Source organism: Teleopsis dalmanni, chromosome X (genome assembly GCF_002237135.1).
Source record: "Teleopsis dalmanni isolate 2A chromosome X, ASM223713v2, whole genome shotgun sequence".
Taxonomy (NCBI): domain Eukaryota; kingdom Metazoa; phylum Arthropoda; class Insecta; order Diptera; family Diopsidae; genus Teleopsis; species Teleopsis dalmanni.
The window spans coordinates 20,676,240-20,694,597 of NC_051848.1; the positions used below are offsets into that span (position 1 = coordinate 20,676,240).

The 18,358-nt window shown below is 25.6% G+C and overlaps 1 protein-coding gene across 3 annotated transcripts in view; it reads right to left on the bottom strand.

Moving 5' to 3' along the window:
- The window catches only part of LOC119689131 (homeotic protein spalt-major), a 39,426-nt gene extending 25,454 nt beyond the window's left edge, over nucleotides 1–13,972 (bottom strand). For all 3 annotated transcript variants that reach the window (XR_005253375.1, XM_038103881.1, XM_038103880.1), the window contains exon 1: nucleotides 13,785–13,972. Coding sequence is in view for 2 of the 3 variants with exons in the window: in XM_038103881.1 (XP_037959809.1) it covers nucleotides 13,785–13,935 (151 nt within the window). In the remaining variant the exon portion in view is untranslated. The remainder of the gene's footprint in view (nucleotides 1–13,784) is intronic.
- Nucleotides 13,973–18,358: the final 4,386 nt, after the last annotated feature.

An 18,358-nucleotide genomic window follows, 5' to 3' on the forward strand; every position in this document is an offset into this window, starting at 1 on the left:
TTTAGTTAAAATATATAAAAACTAGATTTTTCCCCCTCTTTATGTAACATACATAACATATATATATATAGTATTTATAACAATCCCAAAATATTTAATTTAACACACACATATACATACATACACATTTAAATGTATTAATAAAAACTAATTTAATTATTCTAATATTATCTTCATTTTACGCTATTATTTTAATCAGTTAGATATACCAGCGACTAATAATAAAAACTAATCAATATTTCAACCATCAAATTTTAATAATAAGTAATTAATTTAAACGGATTCGAATAGCAGAGAAAGGACCATCCACACAACGCTGTTTCAAGTACGCTCAGTCAAATTTCAATAAATTAAATAAATTTTTGTTCTTATTCTTTCTTTGCTATTTGAATCCGTCTAACTTTTAAATAGTTTCTTTTCGTCATAAAGACGCGTCACTCTCGGTATGAAAAAATTAACATTATTAATAATTAATTTAATTAACTTAAGAGTAACATCTGAATAACAACTAAGACCCATCGATTATTTCGAATGCATATGTGAGTTTCATAAAGATTTATTAATTTTTTATTAGAACACAATTTTTATAAATAATTAATATAATTAATTTAAATATAACAACTAGTAACTCTCTCATTATCTGAGTTTTTCTCAAATTCCAATTAACCCAAATGTATTTCACTGAGGCCCGCGGATCATTTCTAATGCATATGTAACTAATATGAAGATTTAATAATTAATTATAAGTATACAATTTTCAAAAAAGGTTTAATAAATTAATTTTGAACAAAAAAAAAATTCTTAATTAATTAACTTAATACTCAAAATAAATAAATCAATACAAGAAATGAGATATATAAATATAAAAATGAATATCCAAAAATAAACATATGAAAGTAAATAAGAAAATATAAATAAGATTAAATGAATTATATATAATTAATTATATGCATATAAACAATAATATTTATACAATATTTAACAAATAAATATAAATATTTATATATAAATAAATTCTTTCATACATACTCCATATTAATACACATAATAATATGTCTTAATTAAAATATTTGTATATAATATTTGCTGTTTCAATAGCTCTGAGTTTTCCCTAAAGAAATATAATTAAAATAATAAATTTTATATAAAACAAAATAATATCAATTTTTAAGAAGAGAGAAATATATATTATAGACCCTTAAAAGAAATAATACTCTATTTTTTTAGCTCCTACCCTATATGAAAGTAGTTTCCCGTTACTGCGATGCAGTCCATCCTCTTAAAGAGTCATCTCAAGATCTCAAGATATCTCAAGATATAATTAGAGTAGAAAATTTAAATGAAGAGCATCGCAAATTCTATTAATAACATCAATCCTTGAATTTATTTAGAAGAACTTATGCAGAGACAGCGCAATATGTTAAATCTCCTCCACATATATTATAATAAAAACAATAAAAACAAAATAATAGTAATAATAATAATAAATTAATACGATTGGTCTTATGAGGCTTGATCTAATATATCAATAAACATAAATATTTTTGAGTAGAGATTGTCATTGGAATGGTGTGCCCGACTCTTTCCCCTCTTCGGAGAGTCTTATCGGTTATGCTTGCTTTGCTGTTGGGTGTGCTATCATTTAGTTTACACATCAAAAAAATAATATATTGCTACTAATATAACAAGAACAACAAATATTAAACAATTTAATAATGCTAAAAAATTAAAAATAAATATAATTTAAACGCAGGGGCGCGCGTTTTTCGTACCAAATTAATAAATTAAATTGTTATTCCATCCACTAGGTTTCATAGTGGAGAATACAAGTTTAATATTTAAACATCGTGGGTAATTGTATACACTCGTGCGTACGGTACGTATGGATAGGCGGTAGGTATGGTGTGTATAATATATGAGTATAATTATTGTAAATATTTTTTACTCTTCATTTCATAATTAATTTATTTAATTTTATTTAATATAATTTGTATATGCCATCGCATACAAGCGGCAACAACAACAACAACAACAACAACAACAACAATAACAACAACACAGTGAAACAGTGGAGCAGTAGAGGCAGCAGCGGCAATGGCAGCAGCAGCAGAGCAGGGCGTCTGTGAAACTATTTGCATGCGCCATGCTCTCCTCCACTTTCTTATTCATGTTCGTGTGTTGAGTATGCAGAGGAAAAAATTAATTATGAGGCTTTTAGGTAAAAATTTTAACTTAAATATCAGCACAATGCATAGCACAGCACACAGCCACATACACAGACACATACACATATATACATATATATACACAAGCTTTACAGGTAGAAACTTTTTTGAAAGCAAATACTAAATACACAAAATATAAAAATAATGAAATATATTTCGATAAATGGAAAAAAATTAAATAAAAAGGAATAAAAAAATTTATTTTTTGAAAAATGTGCTTTTGTGGTAAACCAATTTTTATTAAGTAAAAAATATTAAGAAAATACAAAAACAAAAACAAAAAAATCAAGAGATATTATTCATTATGTGTGTATGGTGCATAAATAAATTTATGAAAAATATAAAATATAAATGTGAAAAGAGGAGATCTTATTCAAAAGATATAGCGGCGCAGCGACGACGTTGACAGCGTCGTTTCGGCTTGAAACAGCTTCCGATGCTTTCGAATGAATTCTTAAGGTTTTTGTGGTAAAAACATTTTAGAAATATTTTCTGAATGAATTTGTTTTAAGTTCTGTTTTATTTTATTTATTTATTTTTTTTTTTTTTGTTATTTTTTGTTATTTGGTTTTGCTTAAGTATTCAACTAAAAATATTGATAAATTAACATTCATTTAGAAACTAAGATATAGAAGCACAAAATATATAATTAAAATTGAATTGAATAAACTTATGATAAGCAAATACAATACAATACACACACACATATATACATAAACACTTAAATGTATTAATAAAAACTAATCCATCTAGAGACGACATTTTTAACATTTTTTTGTTGTAATTTATTTTTTTTGTTTCATTTATTTTCGACTTAAAAAAAAAAATTATTTTTATTCATGTTATGAATATTAACATTTTTTAACTATTTACTTTAATTAGTTCATCTGTCATTTTCTGTTCTGCAACTTGGCAGAAGGTTGAATGAAAAAGTCAATAAAAGATTGAAGACAAAAAAAAAAAAATAATTATTAATTTGTATGCATGTATTTGCATGTATGGATGTATTTAAATATTTAAATTTAAATTTTATAGTTTTTAATTTTTTTTTATTACCTTTTTTTTATTTTTTTTTTTTGTTATTGATTTTGTTTATTAATTTTTTTTTATTAATTTATTTTGTTTATTAATTTATTTTTTTATTAATTTTTTTTTTTTGAACATTTTTTTTTTAATTTATTTTAAGTAATTTTTCTATTGTTTCTATAGGAGCTCAGATCCTAAACTACTCCGGTCAGCCACAGACGGAAGTTGACTTACAAACATTTTTTGCGACAAGCAAATAGGAATTAGGCTCATACTTTCTCAGTTGCAACAGATCAAGAGCTACATAGACTCGTAAACTTCAAATGTAGACCTCCCCGACTTAGTATATAGAAAAAAATCAGTGGTAACGAAAGTAATATCTGTTCTAATATGGCAGGATACCATGCCCGGCGACTACCCTGTAATGCATATCTACCGGCGTTCGAAGAGTAGGCACCAGAGCACCTGTTGAACCATGTCCAGGCTCACCAGAGTCATATTAAAACTGCATATTCGGCAATAGCCAAATTCCCAGCTATAATATTGGCTATATACTTGCTTTTATCTCTCTCAAAATATGTTGAAACGACTTTCTTAGCTAATTCAGAAGAATTCGATCCTCCTCCACATCATCCAGTTTATTATCTATGCATACGCATACAAGTGCATTGCGAAAATAATTTGTAAATGTAAATAATTTATTTAATTTTCTGTTTCTATACACGCTTACATGTTAAATAAATTATTAAAACATTCATATCAAAAAAATCTTAAACCATTAAATTATATTTTATATTTCGAGTTTGTTATTAATATTTAAAGATTTTTTGTTTTTTCTTTTTTATTTTTTGTATGTTTGTTTAATTTCTGAATTTCAGCTCATTAAATGACGTTTGATTATATCTGTATACATTTAAAAAAAAAAAAATTATATATAAACATTTTTTTTTTTGAAAAAATAATTTATTTAAAAGCAAACAAAAACAAAAAATGTTTTTATTATTATTAAAAATGTTTTATGATAAATAAACTATTTTTCATTTATTTTGTAAGGCTTTTAAGATATGATTGAAATATTCATATTAAAAAGCTATTAAATGGACGACATCTAACGCAGCTTCCTCCAACTTAATTGATTTTTACCACACATTTACATAGAAATATTGCTTTAATTTCTTATTTTTATTATGTTTAGTATTTTTAAAGTTTTTTAATTAATTTTTATTATGACATAAAACCGAAACTAAGACTGAAGCCGACGACAGCGATATCACTACCGCTCAAGCCAGTAACAGCCATTGCTAGACTAGAGCTTTATCTAAAGCGGGTTTTCTAATAATTTGGTAGTTATAAGGTGTTCGATTTCGAATTTGATTTTGATTTTGATGTAAGATATTTATCTTAAATTAAATTTTTGTTTTTTATTTAAAAAAAAAAAATTTTTTTCCTAATGTAGGCTTAACTTTTTATTAGGCCACTTTGAAACGAAATTTTATAAAATCAACAAAATTTGCAAATTAATGCATTCATTCATTGTTATATAGTTTATAACAATTTTTGAGTTAAAAGTTATTATATAGGGTGGCCCAATTGAACTGCAACTTGTTAGAATGCGATATTTTTATTTATATATGAAATTAAATTTCAAATTTCATAAACTAAGAAAGAAAAGTTTTTAGAAAAAAATTTTTATTCTAGATACTGAGAATATATTATATAAATTCAATTTGATTTTATCATAAACCAAAATCGTCTGTTTTGGAACAGACGACTGAAGAGAGACTTACAAAGAATCTATTTATGGTGACATGGCGTGAAGACTATGGTATGAAATATTGTCTTTTGGACATTATGGGAGAGTTCTTGGTATTCGCAGCGATGTTGAGACATTTCAACATACGCTACACCGAAACAGTAGAAAGCTCTTGAGATCTAAAAAGTTTATTTTGCAGAGATAGTACCACAGTCTCTAGCGCCTTTTTTAGAAACCCGTTTAGAATTTTAATATCGGCTCTGATCAGCACAATCTACCTATTATATAGAATGCTTAATTTTTTCTCTAATTTTTTCTTCATAGTCCATTCTCTTTTAGCCATTATTATAGTAGGTATATAGTAGATATTACAGTATTATAGAGCTTGCCATATGATCTTGTTTAAAGTTCCTAAAAATTAAGTTTTGATATATCACATTTATAAGTTACGACTTTTGATAAATCTAACAATGTTCTTAAATTTAAACACCACAAATTATTTAGTAACATTATGGTCAATGTTAAGTTTAATACTGAAGTTAAAGAGACAATTTATTAATAGATTGCCTTACAATCTAATAAGAGCAGAAAGAGTTACATTGTCAAGGCATGCAATTGCATAAAGCGACGGCAGAGGTCCTTGGATAAAACACTCGATTAAAAGTGATGCCTAAAGCTATAGTGACCCTTTTCTATTTTGCGTCCTGGGAAATAATAACAAATATGTATTACAAGCTAATATACATGGTATGGCCAGCCTGTTACATAAAAATGAACTCCGCCTTATGCCTTATTTTTATGAAGATCGGAAATGACAATCAGGAAAATAATAATATATGTATGTGTTTTGTAATTAAATATTACTATTATAAATAAGGACGTAAAGCATTAGTAATTTTTTTAAAAAAGAATACTTGTAGTTAAAAAATGGCTAATATTTTGGTTGAAAACTATTAGAAATTATTATATAAAAGATTATTGAGGATTATATTATTGAAAATTTTTAATTGACCATTATAAATAAAAGTAATATTGACTCATAAAATTTATTTTTTCCAATATATGCTTTAGTATTTCCTTTCATTCCGAAAGGTCATTTAAAATCCCATTTGCTGAAGAGGAAACAATAATGAAAGGAGACGAAATTGAATTTCCAGACTACAAAGATAAGAACTGTTGACAATTTTGTGGACTATCTCAAAACCTTTGACCACACACACAGTTAAAATGTGAATCATTTACCCAAATTTTCGGAGTAAATTTTTTAATAAGAGAAAAAAAATATTTTTATCTTATCAACGGCAAAACTGCACAACTATTATTCGTTAAAAGGTAAATAATACAATATTTATATAAAAAATGTGATTTATATTTTTTCTTATTTTTATACTTAATTAATATAAATAAGACTAGATAAGAATTTAATTTCAATTGAATGGTTGTCGATATTATAATGAAACAAAAAGAAAATTTATTATTAAATATTTTTATTTTTAATCTCTGTCTTAGATTTTTGACTGGCTTCATCTATTTTTTGTCACTTTTTATTTTAAACAAAAATATTATCATTATTAACATTAACGACCATGATTGATCTTTTGTGCTGCAAGAAAAAGGGTTTTAGATATAATAAATAAATCAAGTCAAAAAAAAAGTATCCCTATTCCTACAAAGTTATGAATTATATTGAATACTAATAATATTTAACTCAACTGGCAGATTATTGGTCTTTATCAGCATTATTATTTGAAGAGATAATGGTATACTACAACCTATGCAATTAACTATGCCATCCCTGTATAGAACTTTCTGAGCTATCTTAGACAAAATAAAGCTATTGTCAAATCTGACAATACCTCTTGCTCTAAGATCCCAAGACATTTTCGGTTTAAAGAAATTCGAATGTAGATAACGGACCCGTTTCAGTGCAATCGCAGCTCAAGAACAAATAGGATGGAAGTTTTAATATAGGTTGTAGATACAAAATCTTCAAATACTTTTTTAAATTTCATATTCAAAGATTCAGAAAACTTATTTTCTAATCTGCACAAAAACCCTCGACACATATTTTTAACAACAAATATTTAAATAATTATGTATAAATATATTCTAAAAATACTATTGATCTTGGATTTACTGATTTATCGTTCTTTGAAAACTTAAGTTAGATCTTAAACAATTTTCCATAGTTCAGTACAACATGACAAGATCCAAACTTTGATTAATAAATTAAAATAAACTAACTAGTTTGATAGAAATCTACAACTAATATAAAGATAAATCAGTAAGACTATAAAAACATTATATGTATGGTCAATTGAGTATATGTATAACTCTACTAATCAAATTGGCAATTGTAAGTATCTCAACAGCATTCTAAGTCAGTTAGTTGTGGTGGAGGGAGGACCAAATCTTCCTCAAGTAACTAAGAAAGCCGTTTTGAATCCACTAATTCTCGTAATAATGGATAGTAAAAAGAAGATCAAGCCAGAAATCAGCCAAAGGCATTTTTAAAAGCAAGAATCTGGTCAATGCTAATGCTAGAGATAACACCCAGTGTGTTGAAGGGGGCTCCCAGAAACTTAAGCCGAGTTCTGGCCATGTTCAGAACATAGACACATAGTGTTCTGGCATCCTTTCCTTTCTTTGAGTCTAGCAAGCTCGTCTGCGCGCTCATTTTCTACAATATTGGAATGGCCGGGAATGCAAACTAGAATTAACTTGGACCTCTAACTTAATGCTTTAATAAATTCTTTACATTCTTACATTAATTTGGGTGAAATACAGAATTCTAAAGCAGATAAAAAATTGCACAACTGACGGCAGTTAAGCTAAAGTAATGAACTAGATGTATATATATCACTTGATGTCAATATATACATATATATTTCCTTAATTAATAACATGTATTACATATTATAATATATTATAATATTATATTATATTATAATATTATATTATATTATAATATTATATTACATTATAATATTATATCATATTATATTATATTAGATACATATAAATATAAATACATATAAAAAAGTTTTATTTAAATAAATTAATTAGGAAATCAAATACAATAAGACATAAAAGTTCAAAATCCTATACAAAGATCATAATTTTTAATATTATTAATTATTACGTATATTTTCAATATATTTAAATAATTTAAAAATAATTAATGTTTTGAAAATTGTTCAAAGTTTGTATTTTTAAAATCACTTTGTACTAAAATAATGCACTAATATTTTTATAAACTAATTGATTTGTTAATAAGTATTATAAAATCAATATAATTAGTTATAATTAACTGTTCAGTTTAAGACTTCTCTTTGTGAAATGTTTTCTTAACCTCATTAAAGATAAAAAATACTCATTTGTTAATAATATAATATCAATAAATGATGTAATGTATAACATAGTAAAAATGGGAATTAAATTTTATTACACTTTAAAATTTATTTGCAGCAATAACTTTTATTGCAATTTGTTAACACATTTTTATTTAAAAATTATGAAAATGAAACTTTACGTTAATTAGTAAAACTAAGTAATTTTATTATTATTATTTGAAATTATTTAAGACTCCTATTTAAGGAATAGGAATACTTTTTAAAATTAATATAAATTACCTTAAAGTTAAATGAAATAAAATTAATATAACACTATATACTGTAACAAAAAATATATTTTTATACATTTATATTTAATGTACATATATACTCCTATATAGTAAAATATGCAATATAAAATATTTTAGGATAATTAAAAAAGTCTTATACATATATATTATAAAGCATTATGAGTAGAAAAAATTTTTTCTTTCATAACAATTTATTTAAAATGTTTATAGTTTTCAAGTCATAATATATAAATATATTTTAGAAAAAGTAAATATTTTTGGTATCTTATTTAAATTATAAACTATAACTAATTAATGTTTATACTATATATTATATGAAATATATTAAATTAATAGGAATTAGGAAATTATTCAATTGTGTACGTAACCTTAAAAAAATTTATTTAATAATTATGCTTTATTTAATTGTTAATCATGCTTTAAGAAAATATTCTTAAAAAATTCATACTTTCAATATTAATATTGGTATTATACCATATTAGTACCCTGAGGGTGACTATAGACTATGTTGAAAATATTTATAAAGATAAAATATATTTGATTAAGAAAAATTAAAAAATTTATGAATTATTTTAGTTCTTCTTTTTCGCCATAAAATACAAACTCGGTAGAAAAATGAGACAACCAACTTATATCAAGACTAATAAAATCTACTCATCCCTATACCCATCTTAAACTACTAAATTTAAACAGAAACGAAGTCATCAATAATTATTTTCCCTATAAATATTAATCAAGATACAATAGTCTAACAATGATTGCAGCCTGTAGAATAATTCTGAGTATCCATTCTTTAATAGAGAGTTGAGCATAAGAACTTCAAATCTTAACTTATAGAACATATATGTGTTGTATCACGAAGAAGACAAAGAAGTATTATCAAGTACTTATCTATTGTATAAATGTCTAGTTTTAGACAAAAACCAGGGTACAGTTCTTAAAAAACTCAATTTTGAGGAAGCCCTTTGGGGTTAAGAGAAATTGATATCGGAAGTTTCGTAAAATTCTTAATAAAAATGAAGTGGTGTCAATATTGCAGTTAGTTTTTAAATAAAGAACTCACGTTTTATAAAATCTTTCCAACTAACTAACCCAATAGGAGAGTAGACATCGAACCCATAGGTGGTTTATCATGAGTATATCGAAAGACTCACCTTTAAATAATAAACTTTTGTAGGAACTTTATTCAGATAATGCAAAAAATTATATATTTGATGTTAAGTTATATATTTGATGACTGCCATACATTTACAGCTCGACTGATAAAAATGTAAACAAAAATATTTTTTTGCTATATTAAGTATAAACTTTTTACAAAATATTTATCAGAGAATAATCATAAAAACTTTAGAAATATCTTCGTCATTAACTATTAGATTTCGAAATAAATATAATCAAGCTCACTTTTGCCTTTATCGGGAGAATTCCTAATATTATTATAATTTATGGAATTAAATTGTTTATTATCAGATATTTATCATATATCAAATTTTGTATATATTGACTATATCAAAATAAACATTTTATGTGCTTCCGAGACGAGAATCATATCTATAAAAATTATTAAATTTCAAAATTTTAAACATATTATGGTCTATGTTTATATAAACAATAATTGTACACATGTTTATATATATATGTTTATTTAACATAAATATATAGACACGTAAATATATACCGAAATGATTCCCGTCTTTGCAATATTAATTTCCGATAATTTTCTCTAAGATTTTAATGAGAACATCAGTTACCAATTCTAATTCATTCTACAATAATATTGAGCTTAAGATAGTGCTACCCTATATTTATATCCAAAAGAACTGTTGCTAATCAAAAATAATTCATTATTGAATTATCGCGATATCTACGAGTTTTTAGTCACTTCAACTACAATTTTAGTGTATCTACTAAAAAAAACCATACAATATTAAATATGGTTCAAGATGTGAAAACATGCATTTGTAATGCCAGTTTTATGAGTTTAGTAACCCGACAATATTGAAAACACAAGTAGATATATGTTATATGATTCAATCCGAATAATTAATCATTTTTTTCAAATAATATTTTATTTTGATAGTATCTTTATGGAAGTTCAAGTAAAAACAACAGCTTTATTTGAAATATATTTTAGTAGAAGAGCAAAAATATAAATTAAGAAATTCTATCTAATCTAATATTATCTAATAAAAGTATGATTAATATCGATTATTAATCATAGATTATGATATTTAACAATGTTTAAAATTTTCTTTAAATTAAATCATTTTTCACAATTTACTGGTTACTAATAATTCAATAATATATAAATTGAATTTCACAGATCAATTAAATTTAATTTTAAATATTTAAATAACTCGGCTAGAATAAGCCGTACTCATTTTTTCATAGTTTCATTAAATAAAATATTGTGGTAGGAAACATTCTTCTAGACTCGTTTTCGGTTGGAGAGCTAAGCTATTTCAATTTTAATACAAAACTCTAATTATTTATTTATTGCTCAGGAACAAATATATGCAATTTTTCTATATATTATTTAGCGGGTTTTAAAAGTTCCCAAATTATAGAGTAAATTTTCCCTATTGCCTTAAACAAGTTTTATCTATGTAACCTCGGAACTAAAGATATTCACAGGCACCTATGAACTGACATTGTAATAAAATATATCGAAGATAAAGCGATTATTTAACTATTTAGACTATTTCAAAAGCTAGTTGAGCGTCAGACCTCAGTAGTATGAGATTAATAATCGGAATAATTCTACCGACCGACAAGAATTTCGACTTCCGAATATCAAAATTTATAAAAGAAATAAGTAATTATAAGCTCACATATACATACTAAGTGTAGTCTTCATATTTGAAAAAACAACAGTTTATAATAGTTAAGTAAATTTATATAGCTGTGACTTATTAACATGTAAAAACGTGTAGATTCCAGAAGAAACTTCTTTATTAATTCAATAAATAATTATAATTATTATCTATAGTACTTTAAAAATAAAAATAGGTGTATTAGACCTATGAATTAGCAATAAGTGCCAATACTCAGCAGTATACAACTAAAATATCTAAAAAATCTCATCTATGAATAAGAATACCGAATTCCGGATATCAAAATTGATAAAAGAAATTTGTAAAGTAAAGCAAGTATCCAGAAATATTTTCTAGATAAAATAGTGTTTAAATTTACAAAATTTAAAAAACAACAAGTTATAATAAAAAAGTCAATTTATATAGCTGTTGTTTAAGCTTTAATTAGCGATTCCACTTAGAGTACATCTTTATATTATAATTTAATTTGATTCAATTTGAAGTATATATCTTTTAATACTTTCTATAATTATGTTTCTTATTAATATAATAATAATTATAATTTCCAATTTTTTTTAATTATTCTCTGTCAACTATTATATTATAAAAAAAAATTTTAATTCATTTTTAAATATTTTTAATTTTTTTCGACATATTTCTAACTTTAGGTATATTTACTTTTCCTAATTTAATTAAGTTTTATTAAAGGCTTATCGGCAAATTAAAAAGAAAAATTAGAAACATTAAAAAATATACAAAATATTTAAAAAATATAATGCAATATTATTTTAAACATTCAATATAAAATAAAGATTTAAAAAAAAATTGATACTATATACTATATAATATAAATAATTATTGAGGGCGAAAGATCTAGCAGTTCAGTTCCTCATTCTTAGTTACCTTTAAAATTAGTTTTAATGTTAACTGCCAAATAAATAAATAAATAAATATATAATAAATTATTATTATAGTTAGTATTAATATTAAATATTAATTTTTAATAAAAACATATTTTTATATATATTCTGTGTTTTAATGTTAATGGTAACATAATTGTTTTAAGAACTGAGGGCCGTTACTGCCATGGGTATGTCTGACATTCTATAGTTAAGCACTTAGTAAACTTTACAATACAAAAAAGTTATAATAAATTAAATATAATAATAACTATTTAAATAATCGTATTATTCACTAAATCTAAAAATATTTTATTTCCAAAATCGTTATTTATCCGTACCCGTTATATAGACTATAAACTGTAGTCGAAATATTGATGAAAATAAAATATAATTTATAAAATTAATTTAAAACCCTGTGTATTAATTGAACAATTGACCATTAGCCCATTTCAAAAATAAAAATAATAGATAAAAATATAATTATAGAAACCTATATTCTATTTTTTAAATATTATGTATAACATTTTACTGTTGGAAGGCTCAAAGAAACAATTCTTAAAAAAAATTACATAGATATAGAATAAAAATATAAAATAATATAATATTTATTTAAATTATAATTTTTATTTAGGCTAAGAAATTTATTTACTTCATTTTTTCACCCGACATTTCGTTGGTGGTAACTAAAAGATTTTTTTATTATTTAATACTTATAGTGTTTTACAATGCTAAAACAATAATATTTATTTATTTATTTTTGAGTTAACATTAAAATTAATTTTAAAGTTAACTAAGAATAAGGAACTCGATTGCTAGATCCTTCGCTCTAAAAGTATAATATAATATAGTTTTTTAGTTTTGAATCAAACTCTGTTTTCTTAAAACTTTCCTAATAATAAAAACTAAATTTTTAATAAATTATGCTCCTCTTCATTAGAAAACAATTCCTTAGAAATCACAGACACCGTAACTTTATAATTATAAACATATTATTAATTATTTATATAATAATAATAATATCTGCAACTATTACATCACTCTTCGTCGCGTGGTAGTGTCTATCACTTAAATTTTGTAACATATAATCACATTATAGTACATCCATTCTCAAGAACTTTCATTTACAATTCTCACTTGGTTTTTAGTCAATATTAATAATTGTTTTAGTTTTAAAAATAAATTATAAGTGTAAATTATTTCAATAAAAATATAATTTCTACATCCTCTCTCACATCACTAACTCATAGTAGTAGTGTCAATCTAAAACCTTATAAGATCACATCATTTACTTCATATACATCACATACAAATTAAACATTTCCATTATTAATTTTTTACTAATTCACACTTTTAGTTTTTTAATTAATTTTAAAAAATATTATAATATTATAATTGCAAAAAAAATGATTGGTTGAGACTCACCTTTGTCAGTGCTGCGGGCACGATCCTTCAATTGCTTGACAATTCCATATTTTACCGTACCAAACTGGATCATTTTATTGATGGTCTCTTGATGATTATCTTTAAAGTCACTGCGCATCTCACACAAAACAGTTGAAAAATTATTTTTCATTTGTGACTTGAAACTATTTTAAAGCATTTAAGCAAAAGCAAAAAGGAACAACAACAAAAGGAAAGAACAACAACAAAAATTTTCCTTTAATTTATTGATTTTGATTTTTGTTTTTTATTTTTTATTTTTTATTTTTTATTTTGTGTTTTTTTTATTGTTGCTTGCGCTGGTGCTTGCTTGCTCTTGTTTTTTGTTCTTTGTTCTTTTTGCATTTGAAATTTATTTGCATTGATTTTGTTGCACTGATTTTTGCCAATTTTTTTTTTTAATTATTGAACTGTTGTTGTTGTTATTATTGTTATAATTGTTGTTGTCGTTTTTATTACTCTGCTATTGTGTGATTATTAAGTGTTAATGCGTTTCGCTCTTGTTCTTGCTTTTGTTAGAAGAATAGCAATGTTTTTTGTTTTTGTCATTGATGTACTTGCACGTTTGTTTGTATGTACTTTTCCTCAGCTTTTTTCGTGGGTATGTGTTTCGCTGTTGCATTTGAAAGACCGACAATTGTAAAGTTTTCAGTTTTTCTTAGTTTTTTGTTTTTTTTTCTTTTTGTCTCAAAAACAACAACAACTTGTAACTTTCAGTTCTATGTAATTTTCCTTTTTTTCAGTTTTGTTCTTGTTTTTGTTTTTGTTTATTTTAAAATGTAACAACAATAAATTTGTTTGGAAACATGAACTGTTTATGTTGCTGATCAGTTGTTGTTGTTGTTGTTGTTATTGTTGCTGTAGTTGTCGTTGTTGTCATTTGCTGAGTTTTGTACATTTTTGCTAGCAGAATAAGAATAAAGCTTGTTGCACTTTAAGCACAATTTTTTTTATAAATATTTCTTTGCTTGTTGCATGTGAAAAAAAGTTTCTTTAGTTAATTGTCAAAAATTTTGATTTTTATTTTGTTTAATTTTATTTTGTATGCATTGCGGCTACTTATTTATAATTATTATAATTATTTTATAAATTCGTCGTTAATTATTTGCCGGTACGTGCGCGCTTTTTCATTTGTTTGTTGCTTTGTTTTTTCTTGTAATTGCGAAAACTTGTAACCACAAACAACAAATTGAAAAATATTTTATTTTTTTAAGATTCAAAATATTCTTCATATAAATTTTATTTGTAAAAAAATTTAGTATATATTTAATATATAAATTGGTTATATAAATTGTTTTGTTTGTTGTTGTTGTTTGACGTGGTTTTTTTTTTTTTTGTTTTTTGTCAATTATTAAAATGTAAATAATTATGCTTGTTGTTGTTTTGTTATTATTACATTACTACTATAAACGTTCGTCACCGTTGTTGCCGTTGCCGTGTTGTGTGTGTTTACGCTTCGCACTACCGTCATCAACTGTCATCAATATTTTCGTTTAAGGTTTAATAATGCTTGCTGCTCATAATATGTAATATCAATAAAAATTTTCTTTTGTTGTTGCTGTTGTTGTTGTTGGTGTTATTTTTGAGTTGTTATATTTTCCATTTGTGTACCGACACACACACAAACACACACAAGCACACACTATACAACGCACACAGCAGCGCATACATATATCGTTATGCATGCACATGAAGCCTATGCACATATCAACAACACTCCTCACTACTGTTCTCAGCAGTTACGCAGCAGCAGCAGCAGCAGCATACAGTAAGTAGCACATCGCCGTTGACGCCGACGTCATAAACTACGCAGCAGACCTACGTAAATATATGTGCATGGTAAGATTGCTGTTGTCAGTGTTGTTGTTGTTGCATGTACTCGCACTCGTTACTTGATCGTAAGTCGATATGTTCTATGCTTGTCAATGCGTGTACATGCGTAAGTACGTGTGTTGATTGGAATTTATGAGTTGCACATAGCAAAAACAAAAACTTTCATGCGTGCTTAGAAGAGTTTTTTTTTTTTGTGTTTTGTTGATCTTATTTATAATACATTTTATAAATATATTTTTTTACGAAATCTTACAAGTATTTATTTGTGGGAGAGTTTAATTGTTTCACTTGATACAAGTATTCAAATAATGATTTGCATTTGCATTTTATTAGTCCAATTGAATGAAGTGTTTTGATTGCACAGTCTTTATATATATAAAGTAAAGTTTCTTGATTTTAAATAATTTTTATTTACCGCCGGCAAATTTTTTTTCTTATATTTAGTATTTATGTTTTTCTTTTTTTTTGTTAATTCCTGATTTATTGTAAATCACTCCAACAGTTATTTTATTTTTCCTCACAATTCACTTAACGTTTATTTAGTACAATTTTCCAAATAAAATACTTTTATAATTATTCTTGCTATAGTTTATATACAAATTAACGTATTTTTATATGCTCGTGCCTTCGTGTCGCAACACGGCTCTACCTATGCATGTAACGTTCAACACGCGCGTCAAAATAGCACTGACACAAACAATAATAACCAAACGAGCTAAAAGTCACTCAAATGAAATATATGCTTCGTTTCTGTTCGTTGCACTAGAAAAACACAAAAACACAAAAACACAAAACAGAAAAACAGAAAAATATTTTTATATGTGATGTTCTGCCCCTGTTCTGCACTGTTCAACAGTATGGCAAAGTATAGCAAAGCACTCAGTACTCACGATTGCGGCGGCACAAGTCTCAAACCAGCAGTAGCCAACAGCACAGTTCACGCATACACCATACATAAATGTTTTGTTGCTTTTTTTGCTGCTCACACTCCGATCACACGTTAAATATACTTTATAATATTTTTTTTACATGCTTACTCTTTTTTACTAATGTTACCATTAGCACAGCGCACTCGTATAGCCATTTTCCTTCTCATCAGATTTTTTGTACAATTTCTTAATAACTTTTTTTTTGTTCCCAACCGAAAGTCGCTCTCAAGCATGCTATTTCGCTTACGCTTACCACATTCAACGACGCTGTTAGACATGCTTGCGCTGTTTCACTTCAATTGATTATGGCTGAGCATTTTTTGGCTTAATCATTCGCACCCTCTTTTTTGATTTTGATAAGCAACATTTATGCTCTCTTGCATTTTAGTAAAAGCAAGCAAAAAACAAAAAAAAAAACAAATATTAATACTAAGTCAAATTATGTTAACAGCCACAATTTTGAACTTACCTGTTTCTTAGTAATTGTTGGCGTAGCTCATTGTTAACTTTGCTGCTACAGCATGCATTCTGTCGATGTCGCTGTTGACGTATACGTAAACAGCGTCTTACATACGCTGTACGTTAACATTTTTTTCTTACATACTCATAATTGTATATTGAAAAATTATGAGCAAGCCAACGACCACCGCATTTCTACTCATTTACTTCCTTCCTTAACATCAAAATATATCTAACTTTTTACAACAAAATTTTGTGAATTTTATTTTCTTCTCTTGTGTTGTGCTGTGGTGTGTTGTGTTGTGTTGTGTTGTGATGTATCTTTTATGTGAATGTAGCTGCGGAGACTTTTGTTGTTGCTGTTATTACTGTTGTTTATGTTATTCATTTTTTCCAATAAGTAACTTATGATTTTTTCTTTTCCTGCGGGCTCACCTTTCGCTCTTTTGTTAATATATTATTTTTTGCTGTAGTCATATTCCTAGTTTTGTATATGCTGCCTTTCATTATTATTGGACTTCTATTTTTTCTATTTTTATTTTTATTTTCATTTTTTCCTTTCATGTTTGATAAGCATTCTTATTAGCATTACATTTCTCACTCTAGCACATTCTAGCTTGTAGCAAACTGTATGTGCTCTCTCCTTTTGGCTGCTTATACTTTTGATTAATAATTTATCATAATTCATTCATATCATGTCTTATGCCAACAACAAAAACACCAACAACAAACATTGTTGCTTTCATTTCTTTACATGCGGCATTGCAGTTGCTATCTCGTTTTGTTTGCTTAAGGCAGTTAGTTATCAATGTTTGTGCTTTTGTTGTACTGTGGTTTTTTTTTTTGTTTTTTTTCTTGAGTTTTGAGTTCTATACATATTTGTTCATATTTTTGGTTTATAAGATTTTTGCTTTCTGAGCGAGGTAGGAGCAGCAGCGGCAACAATATCAATGGTTGGTTGTTGTACGTGGGTTTCCATTGTCATTGATGCTGTTTAATGTTGCTGTAATGTTGTTGTTGGTGTTTGTTATTTTAATTGTTATCTGCTTGTTTCTTATAAGCCATCCATCAGCATCAAAATTTCTGTTTCTTCTTGTTGTTGTTTGGGTTTTCTTTTTAACATACATATTGTTAGTGCTGTTAACAAATATGGAAAGGTAACTCCCACTTTCTTAATTGTTCATTCATTTGTTATATTCGGCACTTGCTTTTTTTTATTTTATATTTTTGATTTTTTTGTTTAGACACTCGCCTTCTCAATGGAAGCGAGTGTCTAATTTAAGGTAATTTCACTGTTTTGTTGCTTTCTGGAGTGAAGTTAAGGATTTTAAACGT